The 23,778-nt window shown below is 43.0% G+C and overlaps 1 protein-coding gene across 10 annotated transcripts in view; it reads right to left on the bottom strand.

Moving 5' to 3' along the window:
• Positions 1 to 2,191: 2,191 nt before the first annotated feature.
• LOC132397159 (uncharacterized) overlaps positions 2,192 to 23,778 on the bottom strand; it is a 54,137-nt gene continuing 32,550 nt past the window's right edge. For 2 of the 10 annotated variants that reach the window (XR_009513285.1, XR_009513286.1), the window contains one exon: positions 2,192 to 14,403. Coding sequence is in view for 3 of the 10 variants with exons in the window: in XM_059975537.1 (XP_059831520.1) it covers positions 12,748 to 12,981; positions 14,240 to 14,406 (401 nt within the window). In the remaining 7 variants the exon portion in view is untranslated. Of the gene's footprint in view, positions 14,407 to 23,778 lie in introns of all 10 variants that reach the window. The other 8 variants (XR_009513289.1, XR_009513288.1, XR_009513290.1 and 5 more) reach the window with 8 other exon arrangements.

Raw genomic sequence — 23,778 nt, 5'->3', positions numbered from 1 at the left:
TTTTATTCCTAAAGTGCTACATATTTTTTTGTTTTGTTCTAGCCTCTCTGTGATTTTTAAACATCTCTGTCAAACCTCCTTGTGCTGTTAGGAAGATAAACTCACTTCTCCAGTCTAGCCCCACAGATGAAATCCCCACTCTCCTAGCATTGCAGACATTTCCCCCTGTCGCCTCTGTAGGGCTTTTACATCCTTTCTGAAGCCAGCTCCCAGTATCTGGTAGGTCAAATGTGATGCCAAGACTATTAATGGTAAGACTCTTGGCAGTGTGGAGGATCAGAGGGATCTTGGGGTCCAAATCCAAAGGACACTCAAAGTAGGTTGACTCTGTGGTTAAGACGGCATATGGTGTATTGGCCTTCATTAATCATGGAATTGAATTTAGGAGCCGAGAGGTAATGTTGCAGCTATATAGGACCCTGGTCAGACCCCACTTGGAGTACTGTGCTCAGTTCTGGTCGCCTCACTGCAGGAAATATGTAGGAACCGTAGAAAGGGTGCAGAGGAGATTTACAAGGATGTTGCCTGGATTGGGGAGCATGCCTTATGAAGACAGGTTGAGTGAACTCGACCTTTTCTCCTTGGAGCGACGGAGGATGAGAGGTGACCTGATAGAGGTGTATAAGATGAGAGGCATTGATCGTGTGGATAGTCAGAGGCTTTTTCCCAGGGCTGAAGTGGTTGCCACAAGAGGACACAGGTTTAAGGTGCTGGGGAGTAGGTACAGAAGAGATGTCAGGGGTAAGTTGTTTTTTTTTAAAATTTTTTTTTATTAGTTTTTCGAAACATTTTACAAATTAAAAACCCCAAATCCCAATGAGGAACATTAAAACAGTGCAAAATTAAGCATACAATAACAATATGTTACAAAGGAAGAGAATTTAGCAAAAAAAAAGCACCTAAATTAAAGACAAGTAAGCTTAGTGTCCTCCCCAAGCCCCACAACACAAGAAAAAACAACAGCAACTCTAGACCAACCACAACACAATATAGAGAGTATAAGTCAGGACAGCCAAGCTCCCAGACTGTGAATACACTCAGCAACAGAGGATAATAATGCCTTCTACCAGAAAAAAAAGGAGCTGAAAGCAAGGGACCGAAGAGAAAAAAAAACCCTAGTCAAGAGGAAGGTTATGAAAGTACTTGATAAAAGGTCCCCAGACCTTATGGAACTTTAGATCCGAATTGAGAACTGAATAATGAATTTTTTCGAGGTCCAAACAGGCCATGATGTCGTTAAGCCATTGAGCATGAGTGGGCGGGGCAGCATCTCTCCATCTAAGGAGGGATCAAGCGTCTAGCCAGAAGAGAGGCAAAGGATAATATTCGGCATTTGGTCGGACCCAGACATAAATCTGTCTCGCTCCAAAAACCGAACAGAGCAATTAAGGGGTTTGGTTCTAGGTGCTGATTCAGAATACACGATAACGTAGTGAAGACATCTTTCCAGAATTTCTCCAAGCTAGGACAGAACCAGTACATATGGATGAGAGAGGCCACGCCCCTCTTGCATTTATCACAGAGCGGACTAACGCTAGGGTAGAATCGAGATAGTTTAGATTTAGACATATGGGCTCTATGAACAATCTTAAACTGTAAAAGGCAGTGGCGAGCACAAAGAGGGGTTGAGTTAACCGATTTGAGAACTGAATCCCAGCTCTCCTTAGATAAGGAGATATTTAAATCCTGCTCCCAGGCCATTTTGATTTTATCCATGGGGGCCCGTCGTAAGGCCGCTAGTTTATCTCGGATGATTGATATTAAGCCTTTATCTAGTGGATTCATGGAAAGAAATAGGTCCATAGCATTTTTCGCAGGCATTTCAGGGAAGTTAGGAATTAAAGGAGCAATAAAGTGTCAGATTTGGAGATATCTGAAAAAATGAGCATTGGGCAGATTGAACTTAACAGAGAGCTGCTGAAAAGAAGTGAAGCGATTATCAATGAAAAGATCTTCAAAATGTCTAATGCCCTTCCTATACCAAACCTGGAATGCTGAATCGTATGTAGTAGGTAAAAAAAGGTGATTATGAGCAATAGGGCTGGAAACGGAAAACCCCTGGAAACTATAGCATTTCCTGATCTGAGCCCATATACGTAAAGTGTGTCTAACAAGAGGATTAGCTATTGATCTGGGCAGACTACTAGGGAGTGCAGAGCCAAGAAGTGCAGAGATAGATAATTCTTTAGTGGAGCTCAGCTCCATCGCCACCCAGTTAGGGCATTCGGGTTGGCCATGGAAGAAAGACCAGAAGGAAGCACAACGTATATTAGCTGCCCAATAATATAAACGAAAGTTAGGTAAAGCCATGCCACCCTCTTTTTTAGATTTTTGGAGATGGATTTTATTAATTCTAGAGCGCTTATTCTACCACAGATATGACAAAATAATAGAGTCTAAGGAATCAAAAAAAGATTTAGGAATAAAAATTGAGATAGATTGAAATAGGTATAAAAATTTGGGGAGAACATACATTTTAACAACGTTAATACGACCTAGCAAAGACATAGATAGAGGTTACCATTGTACCAGACTATGTTTACCAGACTATGTACCAGACAGTATATGTTTTATAGCATATGAAAGATTGGCAAAGTTTTCACTAAAGAGATCTTTAAACTTCCTTGTGACTGTAATTCCAAGATAAGTAAATTGATTATGGACTACTTTCAAAGGGAGATCATGAAATGTTAGTTCTTGTGCTTCTTTATTAATTGGGAGAAGTTCACTCTTATGTAAATTAAGTTTATAGCCAGAGATCTGGCTAAACTGGTCAAGAAGTGAAAACATTAGAGGTAAGGATGTAGACGGATTTGAGAGAAAGAGTAATAAGTCATCAGCATAGAGAGAAACTTTATGCTCAACACCCCCTCTCCAAATCCCAGTCAATTCAGGGCAGTTTCGAAATGCTATCGCCAGAAGTTCCATAGCCAAATCAAAGAGAAAGGGACAAGGGGCATCCCTGGCGGGTGCCATGTTTGAGATTAAATACTTGGGATTTCTGAAGGGGTAAGTTTTTTACGCAGAGAGTGATGAGTGCATGGAATGGGCTGCTGGTAATGGTGGTGGAGGTGGATGTGATAAGGTCTTTTAAGAGACTTTGGATAGGTACATGGGGCTTAGTAAAATAGAGGGCTATGGGTAAGCCTAGTAATTTCTAAGGTAAGGACATGTTCGGCACAACTTTGTGGGCCGAAGGGCCTGTATTGTGCTGTAGGTTTTCTATGTTCCTATCTCCCATATTCACATTCCATGGCACCAGAGATACTAATGTACCAACAAAAGCTACATATTTTTATACATAAGGTGGCCTTCATAGATGAAAGTATGGAGTAAAGGAGTTGGGATGTTATGTTGAAGTTGTATAGGACATTGGTTAGGCCTGTTTCAGAGTATTGTGTGCAGTTTTGGTCACCTACCTTCAGGAAAGATGAAAACAAGGTTAAAAGAGTACAGAGAAAATTTACAAGGATATTGCTGGGTCTGGAGGACCTGACTTTTAACGAAAGATTGAATAGTTTAGGACTTTATTTCCTAAAATGTAGAAGATTGAGAGGAGATTTGCTAGAGCTATATAAAATTATGAGGGATATAGATAGGGCAAATGCCTATGCTTTTTCCATTGAGAAATGGGACTACAACCAGAGGTTATGGGTTAAGGGTGAAAGGTGAAAGGTTTAAGGGGAACATGAGAGGAACTCAGAGTCACCAGTGTGTTGCTGAGCTGTCAGCAAAAGTGGTGCATGCTAGACCAATTTCAACATTTAGGAGAAGTCTGGATAATAAGTACATGGATGGTAGGGGCATGGAGGGCTATGGTCCTGGTGCAGGTCAATGGGAGTAGGCAGCTTGAAAGATTGGTATAGACTAGACGGGCCAAAGGGCCTGTTTCCGTGCTATAGTTTTTTATAACTCCATTAAACAATGCAGAAGGAAACCATTCAGTTCCTCTGTTCAATTCTGACTCCCGGGAAGCAACCTGATCGGTCCCGTTTTACTCTGCTCATCTCCTTCTACTTCCACAAGTTTTCCTCTCTCACATATCAGCACCCTTTGATTCTTTTTGCTATCAACTCATACTAATTTGTAACCCAAAACAAGTCCTAAATAACCTACCAGCACATAGGGAGTGTTTTGACATGTATCCTACCGTGCCAGCTTCTGGGGTTTAGACACTCTAAATCTTCAGGATATGAGTAGCTGGCATGGCTCCTTTAAAGGTTCAGGGTGGCCCACTAATTGGCGGCCATGTTTTAGTTCCAGGATTTAATATTTAAAGAGCACCTGAACTGATGATCGTCAGCTCAGTTTTGGACTCTCATCTAGCATCTAGTTTAGAACCCTGTCTTCATTTCAGTCTTGTGTCATTCATTGATTCTAGTCTCTGATGCTCCATAACTTGGGTCCTAACTTAGGTTTCTCATCACAGTATGACGGAGCCAACATGGACCCAGCAGGGTATCGGAGCCTTTCAGCGAAAAAATTTCAGACAGAGCCTGGGGATGCGTGATCTCCAGGTCACTGTGTGCCAACTATCACAGGAGGAAGCCAGAGTCGTTGGAGTGAGGTTTTCTGGTCGCACTGTGGAGCCAGCACATCTTCCGATCCCGGAGGGATTCGGCAGTGAGTCGGACTCCTGCCACGGCTTCCTTACTCAGTGTTCATTGGTGTCCGAACTCCAGTCAGCCCAGTTCCCTATGGAGTGCAGAAAAGATGGTTTTCATGATCTCTCTCCTGACTGGGAAAGGTCTAGCCTGGGTCACTGTTTTGGGAGTGAAGGTTGGAGAATTTTTCTCAGATTCAGAGGGGTTCAAGGCCTCCATGGGGAGGGTGTTTCATTATCCTTCTGGAGCTAACCGAGCCTCTGACCTGTCACAGCAGTCGGTCAGCAGCTGACTACGCCATTGCCTTTCGAACTTTGGCCCAAGAGAGTGGCTGGAATGGGGAGGCCTTGGTTACTCTGTACCACCGTAGATTTTAAGGTAAAGTAAAGAATGCCCTTGCTTTGGGGGAGCTTTCAGAGGACTTAGAGGCTCAGACTGACCAGCCTTGATAATCACCTGGTGGAGCAAGAGTGCGACAACTTCAAGAAGCTGTAGAGAGCTAACCCAAGTTTGGCCTCAATGCATCACAGTTCTATGCCCCCCAACGTCGGACAATAAACAGCCTGACTGCTGCTGAGGGTCATGTCAAGTCCATGCAAATTAGTTACATAAGAATCTCCGTGGGAATTGAGGTTGCTGCTAACATTGTGGGGAAGCAGGTCACCTGCAGGCTGACTGTCCAGAGCGTCAGCTGTTGAGAAACCTGATAAGACCGTCCAGTGTCAAGAGGACTGTGATGGCAGCAGCCATTACTGCCAGCCTCACGGATTCTGCTGTCACCCTTAAGGCAAAGATCTCCTGGGGTAACAGCCGACAAGAGGTGAATGCTTTTTCGACTCTGGGGCAGCTGAAAGTTACCTGAACTTGCGGACTGCCCATCCACTCAACCTAACACAGCAGGAGTCGAGCCAGCCCATGCCCGTAACTGTTCAGGATGGCCTTCTGCTTAGTTCCCGGCAGGCCCGGCCGCAGCCATTGGTCTTGCAGATGAGGATAGAAGATCATTCAGAGGCCATAAGTCTCAATATCATTGAATCTCCTCACGTACCTCTGATCCTCGGGCACCCTTGTCTGCCCCAGAATAACCCGTCCATGAATTGGAAGGAAGAGAAGATCATCGCATGGTCCAGTCACAGCAAGAAGGTATGTTTTCAGCTTGGTGTTCCGAATCCCAGACTCTCCCAAGACCAGCAGCCGACTGGGGGAAGACTTCTGTTCACAGTAATCTGGAGCGTTCAGGAAACCCAGTTCTGCCTTCAAGGGCAGACACGTTGGCTCCCGCAAGTCCAATAGTGGATGAGCTGGAACTAAAGAGAGTGGACCTCTAGTTCAGAAGCAAGCCAAGGAGGTCTGGAACTCTAGCAACTAACTCAAAGGGTTCCAGTTGCCAGGACCCATCGAAAGGCTGATTTATGCTTCTGCGTAGCAGCCTACACCGCAGCCTTCGTTAGTGGCCTGCACCATTATGAAAATTTATACCTGTGCGTTGGCGTGTCTACATTGCTCTGCAATTCACCACCAAAACGCTAGTTGGCGGTGGGGTTTCTAATAGCGACTGACTGCATCATGTTGGAGTTGGAGTTAATAAATGTTGAGCAAGGGTTACTTTTGTTGAAATTACAGCAATGCAGAAAAGAGAGAATATGACGGAGGAGATGGTGTGTACGGCCATTGAACAGATTGAGGCAGAGGGAGGGTGAATTTTCTGTGCTCGTCTGGCCACTGAGAGACATGGACAAGGAAATGTATTTCAAATATTTTCGGATGTTGGCAGGTAGATTTGACAATTTGGTTCATCGTCTCCAACCATTTATTTCGCATCAGCGTATGCACAGTATGCCCATAGACAGGAGGAAATGCGATGCTACCAAGCGGACCAATCACAGTTGTTGCGGTCTGCGTCGCCGCGATGCGCAGTTACATTTTTGGAGAGGTGCACATCAGACTATGGTGTGGGGTAGGGCGTAGGGTACAGCGTAAGTTATGCAGCTATGCCATACCTATGGCGTTCATTTGACGCAGAAGTATAAATCAGCCTTAAGGAGAAGTTTCCAGAATAGTTCCAAAAAACTAGTCCCAGGAGCACAAGGACCATTTGTCACATCTCACTGCTGATGTCTGAGGATACGGACAAGGTTTTGGACTCTGAGTTGGCCTCTGCTTGCAGTATAGACTCTTGTGAACCTATGGAAGAGACACTGGGGTCTGCAGAGTCACCCCCACTACCCAAGAAGCCTCGGGAGTCATCCTCAAAGGAAGATTCTGGGGGTGATTGCCGCACGCAAGCTGGTAGAAATCCTATCCGTCTACAAGGATTTGGAAGAGGTCTTCAGCAAAGGAAAGGCCCTGAATCTTGCACTGCACCACACTGACACTATGTCTGTGCTACAGGTCAACTGCTGGATGCTTGTCCTCCTCGTGGTTGATTATACACACACTCAGACCCAGAGAGAGGCGCAATGGGAGAGTATACAAAAGAGGGTTTTGCCCTGGGATTCATTCAGCCCTCCTCCTGTCCCACCACTAATGGCTTCTTCTTCATACAGAAAAAGACAGGGGCCTGCAGAAGAAGAAGAGGAAGAAACTGAGCCAGAAACAGTGGAAATAAAACAAGAAATTAAACAAGAGGTTCCAGGTTATGCATTGATTAGAGAGGACTGACTTACATAATCATCCAGAATCGTTACCCTCTTCCACTCATGAACACTGCCTTCGAGATTCTCCAAGGGGCAAGAGTATTCTCAAAGCTAGACTTGCGGAGTGCATACAAACTGGTTTGCATAAATGAGGGTGATGAGTGGAAGATGGCGTCCAACACACCAACAGGACACTGAGTACCTGGTCGACCCCTTTGGCTTTGTGAACGCACCAGCAGCTTTCCAGGCCTTCATGAACGGCACACTCCAGGATGCTCTCCATACGTACACTTTTGTCTACTTCGACAATACCCTAATTTTCTCTAAGTCCACGGAGGAGTACGTCACTCACCTCAGAGATGTCCTAAAGAGGCTCCTTGATCAGGGAATTCATGTCAAGCTGGAGAAGTCCAAATTTCACCTAGCCACCACTTCATTTTAGGATTTCATCATCTTTAATGGCAATCTCAAGATGGACCCTAGCAGTCGGGGAAAGGCCACAACTATCCAACGTGGAACAAGACCAACAGTTCCTGGGATTTGCTACCTCTTACTGAAAGTTCATCAGAAGCTTCAGTTCAGTGGCGGCTCCGCTGACAGCTCGACCGGAGAGATCCATGGGCCCTATTGCTTAGAAGCGGAGGCTGCTTTTGCAGACCTTAAACAGCGGTTCACAACAGTTTTTTGGTCGCTCCCAACCTGGACCTTCACTTCATCATGGAGGTGGATGCCTCAGACATTGGAGAGGGTGTAGTTTCGTCTCAACAAACACCTTTGGACAATAAACTGCACCCAGGTGCCTTCTTCTCCACGTGACTATCCCTGGCGGAGATGAACTACGACAATGGAAATAAAGAGCTGTTCATGGTCAAAGTGCTGTGGAGAAATGGAGGTACTAGCTTGAGGGGGCTAGTACCCCTTTTATCATATGGACAGACCACAAGAATCTAGTTTATATTCACGAGGCTAAGAGGCTGAATTCCAGGCAGACCAGCTGGCTCTTTTCTTTAACCACTTTAATTTTGGCCTGAACTATTGAACAGGGTCAAAATACCAAAAATTAGATGCTTTGTCCCGTCAGTTCAACAAATCCGGATGAGGGGAGCAGCCTACTGCCAATTTGCCCCAAGCCAAGGTGATAGTGCCAATTCATTGGGGAATCAACACACTTGTTCACGAAGCTCAGGTACAAGGGGAGATTTCTCAGAATGGCTCTTTGGGTCTGCTGTTTGCTCATTGTTCCATCTGGTCTCAGGTTCTTCATTGGGGACATGCATCAAGAATGACCACTCACCGAGGGATTGCCAGGACCCTCGAGTTCATTTAGAGAAGGTATTGGTGGCCTGGAATGGTGAGGGTAGCCTGTCAGTGTGTGTACGCACGTGAGGTGTACATCTGGAACAAGGAGCCCCACACCTAACCTCAAGGGCAACTTCACCACCAGAGCATAGGCACACATTTCCATGGACTTTGTCACAGGTCTTCCTCATTCCAGTGGGAAAAATGTTACTATGGTAATTGCGGATCGTTGTTTGAAGGCCTGCAAATTGATAGCCTTGAACAGACTACTATCTGAGGCAGAGATGGCTGAAATTGTCCTGCACCAGTTCTTCAGGATCCATGGTTTTCCCATGGATATTGTGTCAGAATACTGTCTTCAGTTTGTGTCACATTTTTAGAGGGTGTTCTGTAAGCTGAGTGGAGCAACAGCAAGTCTTTCACCATAGTCCAATGGCGAGAAGGAGTGGGTGGACTAAGATTTGGAATGAACCCTGAGATGCCACAAAAGACAGAATGAATGGTGTGACCATTTGATGTGGACAGAGATCGCCAACTCGATTTTATGGCATTCAGTGCCCTTTAAAATGCCAGTTTGGGTGTTCTCCACCACTCTTCCCTGAGCAGGAGGCCAAGGTTGAGGTTCCTGGGGTTGAAGACCACATTTGCAAGGAGAAATGGAATCGGACAAGGGAGATTTTGTTAGCTTCTTCCTGGAAGATTGAAATAAAGACTAACTGAAAGAGAAAGCAGGGAGCAGTTTTACAGCCTAGGGAACAGATCGCTATTGACCCAGGATGTGTTTCTCCAGGTGGAGTCTAAGAAATTGGCACCCAAGTTCATTGGACCCTTCAAGATTCTTAAGAAGTTAAACCTGGTGGCTTACACCTTGCAGCTCCCAAGACCTTCGAGATCAATTGCACTTCCTTTATTCCCAAATTAAAACATGTGAACACCAGGTCTTTAGCCCCACCACCATCAGTCCCACCGCCACCATCCAGGATTATTGATGGGGAGCAGGTCTCCAAGGTGAGAAGAATTTTGGATTCACAAACTGTTTGGAGAGTTCAGCAGTTCTTTATGGACTGGGAATGATTCAGACCCAAGGAACTGTGGTGGGTTCCTGAACCTGTGGCTCTCATGAATGACTACCATCATTGTCTCTCTGAGCAGCCAGGGCCGTCAGGAGTCGGCCATAGGGAAGGGGGTCCTACTACGACGAGCACCCAACCGCGATAACTTCCAGGTTTAGACGCTCTAACTCTCCAGAATGAGAATAGCTAATGCGGCCCCTTTAAAGATTCAGGCCGCCCTGCTAACTGGCGGCCATGTTTTGGCACCAGAATTTTAATATTTAAAGAGCATCTGGACTGAGGTTTGGTGCTCAGTCATCAGCTCAGTTTTGGTTTCTCATTTAGCATCTAGTTTAGAACCCTGTCTTCATTTCAGTCTCGTACCGTGCCTCGATTCTAGTCTCAGATGCTCCAGCAAATGGGTCCCAACCACCCTTGCCCGGGTCTCTCGTCACAGGGAGGTAACTAGTGCACCTGACTTCAAGATTAAACCCATTTTCTTGGAGTCATGAAGCAACAAAACTACCTTATTCATGAAACAGTTTACAACTGACATCCGTAATTTATTTCAAACTGCCTCAGTCTGGATATTCTTTCCAGAAAACTATAGGAGCACTGGCTTGTACTGCATGGAAGCAGGCCCCTGAGGCTCCAAGCCAGCAAAGGTTTCCATTTAGGTTAGTCTCATTTGTCCTTGTTTTGCACATATCCCTCTAACCCTTTTCTATCCAGGTGCTTTTTAAATGTTGTTAATGTACCTCTCGCAACCATTTCCTCTGACAGCTTATTCCATACACTGACTAGCCTCAGGGTGAAAAAGTTGCCTCTCAGATTCCTAGTAAATCCCCTCCCACCCTAAATCAGTATCTTTTTTTTGACTCCTCAACCCTGTAAGAGACTGTGCATAATCACCCGGTCTATGCTCCTTTGAGTTATACACCTCTATAAGGACACCCCTCTTAATTCATACTCCAATGAACATAAAATAAACTTTATTTTTCATTATTGATATTTCCTGTGGTTAAGTGTCTAAGGCCAAAGGACACAGCCTCAGAATAGAGGAGTGTCCCTTTAGAATGGAGACGAGGAGGAATTTCTTTAGCCACAGAGTGGTGAACCTGTGGAATTCTTTGCCACAGGCAGCTTTGGAGTCCAAGTCATTGGGTACATTTAAGACTGAGGTTAACAGATTCCTGATTGGTCAGGACATGAAGGGGTACGTGGAGAAGGCAGCAAATTGGGGCTGAGAGGGAAAATGAATCAGCCATGATGAAATAACGGAGCAGACTCAATGGGCCAAATGTCCTGATTCTGCTCCTATATCTTATAGTTTCTAAATGAGTGATAACATTAAAAAAACAATTCACGTTCAGTTAATAAATCCCATCAAAGAGCTTTTGTGATAAGATATTGTTGCTAACCTTTCTCGTCACACTCCAAGGAAATTAGATTGATGGTGGCACTTATTTCACTCCCTTCTTTCTCTCTCCCCAAACATCCCTTATTAAAGAAATAAGTACAAATATGGAACAAAATCAATACTCTTCTTTGTTTCAAATACCCACTATCAAATCCATGCATTCAACATCATCCCCACCCTCATTAGCCTTTCTACTCTAGTGGAAATCATCTTAATAACTCAACTCTTTCCTTATAACAATAGCTTCACATTCTTGTCTTTATTCTGGCACATCAATGTCATTTATTATCTATATACTCCCAACAACTGGAATATAAAGCTGTAGACAGTACAGAAACTGCACCCTGATCATTTTTCTTTGTCTAAATTCACTATTATTTATTTCCTTTCTCTTGGCTTATAAAAACCAAATTACTAATCATTTATCTGCAGAATATTTGCAAATTCATATGTACTCTCATTACTGATACTCCTCCAAAAATATTTGATGTTGCAACATCTGAAATTGCACCTGTCATCTCTGCATCTAATTCACAGACCTGCCTGTTTCTGCACAAAGTTTCTTAGCAATCCTATTTTCTTTCAGCAAAAGCTTCAATATTTACATCATTAGTAGATTTCCTGATTATATGTCATCTTTCTCCAAGTCTGAATTATCTATTTATGTTGGGAACAAAGTTCAGTACTGACTTCTGGAATGTGTTATTCAAAGACTGTTCCATATTCAAAAGCCAATTAATTGAAATCTTAATTTCCTGTCTACAGATTTTCTATTCCCGTTCATATATTTCTCCTACAAGAACACATTTTTTTCTACTTGTAAAGCACATTACAGAATCCCTTCTGATAATTCCCATGCACTGCCTCATCTAAAATACATTTTTCAATCTAATAAGTGCCTGTTAAAAGAAAACCTGTCAAAAATGACTTACCCTTAACATATCCAGACTGGTTCTTTTAATTATTTCATAACCTTGTAAGGTCTTATAAATTTGATTGCAAACAAAATTTGGTTGTAAAGATTTGCCTACAGTCAACACACTGGTCTACAATTACAGTTTAATATTGAACAAAGCTGTTACTTCTTCCCCAGGTTTATGGTAAAACTTAAATTACTAATCATTTATCTGTAGAATATTTGAAAATTCATATGTATTCTCATTACTGATATAGTCATTCCCTCAGATATCTCATTCCAGATTTTATATAATTATAGTGTTTGCTGTTGGGTTTCAATTATTACGTTCAATGACTATATTTAAAAATAATTCATTTTCTACATTCCTTGTCTGCATATAATCTTCTTTCTTATCCTTCCATATTCCTATTTTCCCACAACTTAAGGAAACTACTTTAAATCACTATCATAATTTCATCCTCTACAATTATATCTGGTACTTCATTGAAAGCTGATGATTTTTCTTAATCATATTTCCTTCACAACAACATTTCCTCCATTTGATCCCTTTTTTATTTCTTTCAAATTTAGCATTACATTTTGCCACTAAATTTTTGTTACCTTCTATTACCATTTTGAAGACCATTAACCTTAGCATTAGTTTCACACAGCTTTGATCAGGTCGTTAATGTGAATTTATTAGCATATTTCAAAGTTTTAACGTAGGACTTTTGAATCCTTTGGCATTATATCCATTTTGCTTTTATGCAGCTCATATTTGTTCTGGTGGTATGTTGAATGCTTTCCTGTTCAATTCCTATGACCAAATTCCTCTTTTTCAAGTTGAACTTCTCTTCCTTGATGCTGTCGGAGGATGGTAATGAAGTTCTGGGTCTGCAGTTTGTGGGCTGGACCGTAGTTCGATCGGACTCTTTTGATTTTGTGTTTTTATATTCTGTGTTTTCGCCCATTCTATCATGTTGCCGAAAATGCAATTTTTTGCGAGTGGGGGTTGGTGCTCTTGTGCCATTTGCACATTGTTTTTGCACGGAGTTTTTGATGCTATTCTTGGCTGTGGAGAAGACAAATCTCAGTCATAGACTGCATACACACTTTGATAACAAATGCACTTTGAACTTTGCACCTGTATGTCCTTGACCCTTTAGTATTCCTTTCTGATTCTTTCAGCGATCACAGCCCCCATTTGTCCTTGTGTTCTCAATTTACTTATTAGACCTACTTCTTGAAACAATAATTGGTACTACAGTCTAGAAACTGGAGCTATTAGTGTCCCTATTTCAAGAGCAGACATGCAATTTAACACAGGGTAGATTGGACTAGAGATCAAGTTGGGTAGGAAACAGAAAATGCAGGAAGCACTCAGTTGGTCGGGCAGTATCTGTGGAAAGAAAACTGAGTTAACGTTTCAAGTTGAAGATACTTTGTCAGAACCAAACTCTACCAATGTGCTGAGTAGTTCTGTTTCAACTTCTGTTTTAATTTCAGATTTGCAGCATCTGATGATTAGATTGGGAAAAGTGGTCGACTTCCGTACACAACTCATCTTGGACATCATGAAATTTTCCTGGTGTCCGTCTTGAATTTTAGGATACCACAAATTTATGCACATTTCCTCCTATGCCAGCATAAATTGGAGTCTTTGAGTAATCTGCAGTCTCCGTTGAAGTCCCTAAGGAAACAAGGAATACAATATGCTGAGGGCAATAGTTAAATTAACCAGGTTATCAGTTACCACGAGGAAATCTGCAGATGCTGGAAATTCAAACAACACACACAAAAATCTGGTGGAACACAGCAGGCCAGGCAGGGAGAAGCGCTGTTGACATTTCGGGCCGAGACCCTTTGTCAGGACTAACCGAAAGGAAAGATAGTAAGAGATTTGAAAGTAGTGGGGGGAAAGGGAAATGCGAAATGATAGGAGAAGACTGGAGGGAGGTGGGATGAAGCTAAGAGCTGGAAAGGTGATTGGCGAAAATGATACAGAGCTGGAGAAGGGAAAGGATCATGGGACGGGAGGCCTCAGGAGAAAGAAAGTGGGGGGGGGGAGCATCAGAGGGAGATGGAGAACAGGCAAACAATTGAATATGTCAGGGATGGGGTAAGAAGGGGAGGAGGGGCATTAACAGAAGTTAAGGAAGTCAATGTTCAGGTTATCAGTTAAAAGGTCTGCACTTTAACATTGACATCTTACACTCTGCATCTGTCAAGCTCTGTTTTCAATGTTAAAAATATTGGTAATCTCATTACCGATTGTTCCATCACCAATTGTAATCTCTTTATACTAAGCATGGCAAGCTACATACTACAACCTCTGCGTGTTGTCCCAGTTCCAACGGCAGCTCTTGTGCTGCATTTCTGAAGCTGTCCCACAAATTCCTTTTAGATCCGATACCTTTCCCAGAGACTGGCAAGGCAACGATGCACTTTACACACAGATTGTGTTGGGCAAATGTCACAATTTTATGCCAGAGATCTGCTAGGGCAAAATGCAGAACATGTTCAGTGCATGAAAACAAAACTGAATTCTAAATATTAAGCATGCTTCTTTCCACTTGGACTGGAAACAGATGATGTAGGGAATTGTTCTGGATCCACCCTGACTGTGCTTGTTGTTTCATTCCCCTGTATTTGCCCTGTGATTCTTACTTATCTCTGAGAATAACTTATAGCTTCTTTCCTTCTCTTTCTGTGTTTGTAATATTTTCTATTTTTATCTTCTGCTTCTGTTATAAAGGCTTTATTATTCATGTTCTCCCTCTCTCACCTCCTAAACTAGATCTTTGCTATACCTTTCCCACCGTGTTGCACTTCATGTCATCACAGGATGCATTGATTCCAGGGCAGGTTATTCTGAGCCAACTAGAACTGTGAACAAACTTTGAGTGTATATCTGTGCAGCCTCAGTTTAACATTTTCCATCTTCCACTTCTCCTCTTCCAACTTGTCTATCCACGGTATGAATAGGAATCCATGTTTTCCAATCTAGTACTTAATTCCTGAAATTTGCTCTCCAAGTTACATGTATCTATCTTTATCAATGGATCCTACTCTGGTCTTCTTGTGAGGCAGACCTTAAGAAGAAAATTAAAGGAGCATTGAGTTGTAAAATCTACAATAATACATTTAAAATCAATAAGCCTAGTGTTTAAAAATATTTAAGTACAGTCACTACTAATGAGAGGTTGTTTAGAAAGGGGTAATTGGAATCTTTTACTGCTTGACCAATTGATGAATGCTTGTACCATTGCTCTTTGTAGAATAGTACAGTTTAATTTATGCAAGAATCTTCTTGCCTTCACAGAGAATAATGTTCATAGAATTCCACCTTTTCAAACAATTACCACATTTGTTCTTCTCAATAGGATCACCTGCCATCTGGCAAAGCAAGTTGTTACTTCTGGTTTCAGTAAACAGGTCCTTTAGAGGAGCAGCAATCACATGCAACATTACAGTCTCAATCACTCTTGCATTATCAGTATTACTCTGCCCTGCAACTAAATTAACCTGTAGGTCAATTAATAAAGAAAAACAAAAATATTGCAAACATATAGATCCTTTCATTACCCAGAATGCTGTCTGGACAATAACTAATGTAGTTCAAAAAAACATGGCATCTGATTTGTGCAAGGCAAATCCCCTAACTCACGCATTAAGGACACTGTAAGTAGTGTTGAGTTACTTTTGAACTACCCTTAACTTGTTTGATCAGTGGACCTTTGGTTTATAAACATTGTCCCTCTAGCCCAGGGGAATCAACCTACAACCTACTGTTGCATGAAATATCGCTGATTTTAATCATTGTATTTCCAGTATGTGCAAATAAATTTCATATTTCTTTGCAATATAGAAGGAAACCACCCTGGCTCTTCAAGTCCATAGTAGCAATGTCATTGCTCTGTTAGTTTTACTTGTAATTTATATCATCCATTCCCCTTCCCCAGATGCTACCTCTGACCTACACACTATAGTTAATTTACAATGGGAAGTTAAACTAGCAGCGCTTCACAAGACCTGGAGAAAACCAGAGCAAAACACACAAAATGCTGGAGGAGCTCGGCAGGCTAGGCAGCATCTACGGAAAAGAGACGTTGACGTTTCGGGCCGAGACCCTTCATCAGGACTGGAAAAAAAACTGAGGAGTTAGAGTCAGAAAGTAGGGGGAGGGGAGGAAGAACCGAAAGGTGATAGGAGAAACCGGGAGGTGGGGGAGGGATGAAGTAAAGAGCTGGGAAGTTGATTGGTGAAAGAGATACAGGGCTGGAGAAGGGGGCATTTGGTGCTCCTTCCAGTGCTCCTCCTCCTTCCATGGCCTTCTGTCCTCTCCTATCAGATTCCCCCTTCCCCAGCCCTGTATCTCTTTCACCATTCAACTTTCCAGCTCTTAATTTCACCTCCTCCCTTTGCAATTTCACCTATCACCCTGTGGTTCTTCCTTCCCTCTCCCATCTTCTAGCTCTGACCCCACATCTTTTTTTCCAATCCTGATGAAGGGTCTCGGCCCAAAACGTTGACTGTACTCTTTTCCATAGATGCTGCCTGGCCTGCTGAGTTCCTCCAGCATTTTGTGTGTGTTGCTTGGATTTCCAGCATCTGCAGGCTTTCTCTTGGTTGTGGATGCAGAAAATTAAAGCATCCAGCAGAGCCCCTCATGGTCACAAGGAAAACATGGAAATTAGAAGCACACAACAGTGGGAGCCAGGATTGAACCCAAACTGCTGGAGCCATGAGGCAGCAGCTTTTCTGACTGTGCTATTGTGTCACCCAGTGTGACACATCATTGCATACCTTACAGAATCATGTATTTGTCATGTGCAGATGCACACACTGAGAAGATCTGGAATGGACACAGTAGGCTGATTAGTCATGAGTCTCTGATTTTTATAGATCTTTAGTAAACCTGTCCCACCTCAGAGAATTCTCCATGTTACTACAAACATTTGTAGTATGTACACTCTCTTATCTTCCCACTGGAGACCAGGAACCCATAAATACACAAACATTACAGGACCAATGAGGGTAAAATGAAGAGGAATTGGACCTGCTAAAGCTAAATTCATCAAGTTAAGCAAATATATTGATTAACAGGATATTGGGTGGCGTATGTTTGAAAACACATGAATCACAATTACTTTGGTCTGTAGATTTGACACAAAGGTCCTTCAGGAGAAATAAAAGCTAATGCAAGCCAGGGGTTCATACAAGCCTGTAGCTGATATGACAGCATTGATACAAGATGGGAGCTCAGACCCAAGCCAGTTTAAATGGGATGTTTGGTTTTTATGACAAAACCCATGACCACTTCTGTTCTTGAGTAATATTCTCAAAATTAAAGACAGAGATAAAGGTGCAATGAACAAAATGAAGCCATATGTGAGAGAAAGTAATCAGTCTTGGTGATAGAAAATGGCTTGGATATGTATGCCATTTTGTCTGGAACCATGTAAGACAAAAGGTGTTTCATTCAATATGAAGATAGATTGCAGAATCACTTCAATCCAGCATCTTTGGATGAGGTAGAAAGCAACAAATTTGGAACCAGAAAATAAAGGTCAGGTGACCCCAATAATGGTTATGTAATTGTGCTGAAGAATATTCCTTACGATTGTAATTTTGGCCTCTTCCTGAATTGAATGCCGCGAGGCCACTTTGTGTGTAGTTTAATAGACAAGCCCATTAAATCTAAATTATTAAACAGGGAAGATTTTGATGTCTGAGTGTGCATGTAAAATTGATGGAAATGGCTTCCAAAATGATAAAGAATTTTGTTCAGTCAGTGTTAGTGCTGCATTCTGGAAAACAGCAATAGCAAAGTTGGGATCCTTGACTGATACAAATTATCTGAGTGAATTTAGCTTTACAGAAGAAAAAGCTGCCCCAATGTAACAGAGATCAGCCATCATGAACATGCTAATTCAGAGCAGTGAAATATTTCTCTGCAAGAAGCAAGGACATGAAGCCTCGATGTGTCAGACTATTCCCATCTCTGGAGACAAGCACCAAGTAAGTCCTCCATATAAGGGAACAGAGAACCAGAAGGGAGAGTCTGCTGCAATATTAATGAGCAATATGAAGAGCAAATTTTAAACAGCATCTATATACCACCAGCTAGAATAATGAAAAAACACACAGTTTTGTAATTAAAATGCAAGTTAATGGTCAGTGAATCAATATAAACATCAATATTTCTCCCGGCGTTCCAATTCAAGATAGTTATACCATGTATGTGGCCTATCAGCGGCATCAAGAGAGCTTTACCAAGAGGGATTTCTCGCAGATTGGAGGCGGTTATTTAAAAAGGGACCTGCAAGGGCATTTGTTCATTGTACGTAGCCTATCAGCGGCTATAACCGGAGCACCAATCATGAGTTAGATAGCAGGGAATGTTCAGGAATAAAAGGGAGACACTGCCTAGCAGAGCAGTCATCAAAGGAACGGACATCGACGGAGTGATCTGAGTCAGTGTAGTAGGGCTTTTGCTCATTCGGGCTTCGGCAATAACGAGTCGAGGCGAGGTAAGTTACTTGTGAGGATTAGAAACAGGAATTATGTCTGTAGGGCCAGTGTTCTGTCCTGGATATCAATGTGGGAAGTCCGGGAGACTCGCACACACCCGAATGGCCACATCTGCACTAGGTGCGTCAAGCTGCAGCTCCTTAGGGACTGGGTGAGGGAACTGGAGACGCAGCTCGATGACCTTCATCTGGTCAGGGAAAGTGAAGAGGTGACAGAGAGGAGCAATAGGCAAGTAGTCACACCGGGGCTTCAGGAGACAGATATGTGGGTCACAGTCAGGAGAGGGAAGGGCAAGAGTCAGATACTAGAGAGTACCCTTATGGTTGTCTCCCAAAACAATAAGTACTCCTGTTATGAGTACTGTTCGGGGGGGGGGGTCTACATGGGGGAAGCAACGGTGGCCGTGCCTCTGGCACAGAGTCTGGCCCTGTGGCTCAGAGGGTAGGGAAAGGAAGAAGGCAGCAGTAATAGGGGACAGATAGGCGATTTTATGGATGCAGGAAAGAAATGCAGATAATAGTTTGCCTCCCAGGTGCCAGGGTCTGGGATGTTTCTGATCACGTCCATGATATTCTAAATTGGGAAGGTGAACAGCCAGAGGTCATGGTGTGGCGACTCATTTCCTGGCACATCCGAACTGGCTCACAATTAGCCAGCATTCCGGCTAAGGGAGATAGCCTATGGGGGTTTGCGAGCACAGAGCTTTGGAGCCTCTGCGCCATGGGGGGCAGGTTGAGGGAGGCTTAAAAGCAAGGCTGGGTATTTCGAATAAAGTTTTTCTTCGACTGCAGTTACTGATTCCGTGTCGTAATTTTAGTGCTGCATGTAGCACACCGCTACAATGGTACATATTGGTACCAACGACATAGGAAGTTGGGAAGCAGGACCTCTAAGGTAGTAAACTCAGGATTTCTGCCTTTGCCACACGACAGTGAGTATAGGAATAGAGAGAGGTGGAAGATAAATGCATGGCTGAAAGATTGGAGTGGGGGCAGGGATTTAGATTGCTGGATCATTGGAACCTCTTTTGGGGCAAGAGTGACATGTACAAAATGGATGGGTTGCACTTGAATCTGAGGGGGATCCTGGCAGGGAGGTTTGCAAAGGCTATTGGGGAGAGTTTAAACTAGAACTGCTGGGGGGTGGGAACCGAACTGAAGAGATGGAGGAAGTGACGGTTGGCTCACAAATAGAGAAAGCCAGGAGACAGTGTGAGATAGGCAGGTGATAGAGAAGGGATACACTCAGACTGATGGTTTGAGATGTGTCTATTTTAATGCAAGAAGCATCATGAACAAAGTGAACGAGCTTAGAGCCTGGAGCTATGATGTGGACATTACAGAGACTTGGATGGCTCAGGAGTAGGAATGATTACTTAGAGTGCCGGGCTTTAGATGTTTCAGAAAGGACAGGGAGGAAGGCAAAAGAGGTGAGTGTGTGGCATTGCTGACAGAGATAGTGTCACGGTTGCAGTAAAGGAGAGAGTCATGGAGAGATTGATTACTGAGTCTCTGTGGGTGGAAGTTAGAAACAGGAAGGGATCAATAACTCTACTGGGTGTTTTTTATAGACCACCCAATAGTAACAGGGACATTGAGGAGCAAATAGGGAGACAGATCTGGAAAGATGTAATAATAACAGGGTTGTTGTGGTGGGAGATTTTAATTTCCCAAATATTGATTGGCATCTACCTGGAGTGAGGGGTTTAGATGGGGTGGAGTTTGTTAGGTGTGTGCTGGAAGGTTTCTTGACACAACATGTGGATAAGTCTACAAGAGGAGAAGCTGTTCTTGAAGTGGTATTGAGAAATGAACCTGGTCAGGAATCAGGTTTCTCAGTGGGAGAGCATTTTGTAGAAAGTGATCACAATTCTGTCTCCTTTACCATAGCAATAAAGGGGATGGCAGACAAGTTCGGAAAAAGTTTAATTGGAATAAGGGGAAATATGAAGCTATTAGGCAGGAACTTGGAAGCTGAAATTGGGAACAGATGTTCTCAGGGAAATGTACGACAAAGATGTGGCAAATGTTCAGGGAGTTGTGTGGTGTTCTCCATAGGTACATTCCAATGAGACAGTTAAAGGAAGGTAGGGTTCAGGAACTGTGGTGTAGAAAGGCTGTTGAAAATCTAGTCAAGAAGAAAAGAAAAGCTTACGAAAGGTTCAAAAAACTAGGTAATGATAGAGATCTAGAAGATTATAAGGCTAGCAGGAAGGAGCTTAAGAATGAAATTAGGAGAGCCAGAAGGGGCCATGAGAAGGCCTTGGTGAGCAGGATTCAAGAAAACCCCAAGGCATTCTACAAGTATGTGAAGAGCAAGACAATAAGACATGAGGGAATAGGACCAATCAAGTGTGACAGTGGAAAAGTGTGTATAGAACCAGAGGAGATAGCAGAGGTACTTAATGAATACTTTACTTCAGTGTTCACTATGGAAAAGGATCTTGGAGATTATAGGGATGACTTACAGTGAATTGAAAAGCTTGAGCATATAGACATTAAGAAAGAGGATGTGCTGGAGCTTTTGGAAAACATCAAATTGGATAAGTCTCCGGGACTGCATACTGCATGAGATGTACCCCAGGCTACTGTGGGAGGCAAGGGAGGAGATTGCTGAGCCTCTGGCGATGATCTTTGCATCATCAATAGGGACGGGAGAGGTTCTGGAGGATTGGAGGATTAGAGCAGTAGATGTAGTGTATATGGATTTCAGCAAAGGATTTGATAAGGTACCCCATGCAAGGCTCATTGAGAAAGTAAGAAGGCATGAGATCCAAGGGAACCTTGCTTTGTGGATCCAGAATTGGCTTGTCCACAGGAGGCAAAGAGTGGTTGTAGATAGGTCATATTTTGCATGGACGTCGGTGACCTGGGCTGTGCCTCAGGGATCTGTTATGGGACGCCTTCTTTTTGTGATTTTTATAAATGACCTGGATGAGGAAGTGGAGAAAAGGGTTAGTAAATTTACTGATGACACAAAGGTTGGGAGTGTTGTGGAAAGTGTGGAGGGCTGTCAGAGGTTACAGAAGGACATCGATAGGATGCAAAATTGGACTGAGAAGTGGCAGATGGAACTCAGCCCAGATAAGGGTGAAGTGGTCATTCTGGTAGGTCAAATAGGATGGCAGAATATAGTATTAATGGTAAGACTCTTGGCAGTATGGAGGATCAGAGGGATCTGGGGTCTGAGTCCATAGGACACTCACAACTGCTGTGCAGGTTGACTGTGTGGTTGAGAAGGTATACGGTTCATTGGCTTCATCAACTGTGGGATTGAGTTTAGGAGCAGAGAGATAATGTTACAGCTATATAGGACCCTGGTCAGACCCCACTTGGAGTACTGTGCTCAGTTCTGGTCGCCTCACTACTGGAAGGATGTGGAAACCATAGAAAAGGTGCAGAGGAGATTTACCAGGATGTTGCCTGGGAGCATGCCTTATGAGAATAGGTTGAACTCAGCCTTTTCTCCTTGGACAGCAGAGGATGAGAGGCAACCTAATAGAGGTGTATAAGATGATAAGAAGCATTAATCATGTGGATAGTCAGACACTTTTTCCCAAGACTGAAATGGCTAACATGAAGGGACACAGTTTTAAGGTGCTTGCAAGTGTATACTAAGGAGATGTCAGGAGTAAATTTTTTATGCAGAGTGTGGTGAGTGCATGGAATGGGCTGCCAGTGATGGTGGTGGAGGCGGATACGATAGGGTCTTTTAAGAGACTCCTGGATCGGTACAGGGAGCTTAGAAAAATCGAAAGCTATGGGTAACCCTAGGTAATTTCTAATGTAAGTTCATGTTCGGCACAGTATTGTGGGCTGAAGGGCCTGTATTGTGCTGTAGGTTTTCTATGTTTCTATAATCTAATTCCATGAATGTTGATTTCTCTAACATTGGTCATTTCTCCCCCCCCCCCCACACCCTTATCTCTTTTTCCATTTCCCATTCTGGTTACCCTCTCACCCCTTCTCTTCTCACCTGCCCATCACCTCTCTCTGATTCCCTCCACCTTCCTTTCTTCGATGGTTCACTCTTCTCACTGTTCTTCTTCAGCCCTTCTTATCTTCCTCTTATCACCTTCCAACTTTTTGCTTCATACCCCAGGTACCCCCTTTCTCCCCCTCACTTGGTTTCACAAGCTTGTACTCCTTCCACTCCCCTCCATCTTCTTATTCTGACTTCTGCCCCCCTCTTTTCCAGTCTTGATGAAAGGTCTCAGCCCAAAATGTCCAACTATTCATTCCCCTTCATCGACACTGCCTGACTTGCTGAGTTACTGCAACACTTTGCTTGTGAAATACAATATTTGCTGAGAACAGGATACATTGCAGTAGAATATTACGGCTGTGACAATGTTCCATTGACACAATTACACACATATAAAATTCACTTTGGGAGAAATACAGTGGTGGATACCTGTTCACCGTCCAATACCATCCTTTAATTAATGCTGAGTGCAGTAATCAAATCATCACACAACCCTGCGTTATACTCAAAGAATTGAATTTGATGCTGCTCTGTCTAAACAGAAATACTACAACAGTTTTGAGCTTTACGTGTCATATACAATGACAGAACTTCGCTTCAGACATTAATAAAGGTCTATGTTTCAATTGCTAGTACCATAGGTAAATTCAATGCAACCATTGCTTCTCACTGATAGAAAGGTTGCCGACATTCAGAGCACTGGTCTGCAGGCATTAGGTGAGAAAAAGAGGTAAATAGTAGTTTGTTTCTATTGCAATTTTTCGCTGAATGTGTACATCGGTGGGAAACCTTGGCCGAACAGCAATTTCAGAAATCATGCAGGTGGAGCAGAAGAACAGGTACCAATGGTCAGCAATTCTGTTACAGACTATGCAGTCTGGTGTCTGACATGCTTCTTACATGCCAATGGTCAACGATTTTCTTACAGATTATGCAGTCTGGTGTCAGATCTCCCATTCTCTGTGAAAGTACAATGATTACTTTAAAAAGCAGCTGTGTCTTCTTAAAGAGGATTTTGCCAAACCTGATTTTATTTGGAAAGGTATCAAGAGAATTGTAAGTAACATTCTTCATGATGACATAATGCAGAAGTGGCATGATTATACTGTACATTGCAGCATAATTTATTACCACTCAGTCTGGTATAAACGAGTTAACAAATTTGCTGCACTTGTATGTACACCCGTACCATAGCCATCGGATTGCAGGATGGAACGATGAACTGTATGAAAATGTTCTGGACAATGTCTCTGCATTTTGTTGACAGAAACAGATTATTTGTTGTTCAGGATGCTGGTACTATTGGTAGCTCAGGTTGAGGCATTTGATGTTGTGGTGTTCACCAAGATTG

The sequence above is a fragment of the Hypanus sabinus genome, chromosome 7, assembly GCF_030144855.1.
Source record: "Hypanus sabinus isolate sHypSab1 chromosome 7, sHypSab1.hap1, whole genome shotgun sequence".
Lineage (NCBI taxonomy): Eukaryota > Metazoa > Chordata > Chondrichthyes > Myliobatiformes > Dasyatidae > Hypanus > Hypanus sabinus.
This window is presented reverse-complemented; position numbering and strand designations above follow the sequence as displayed.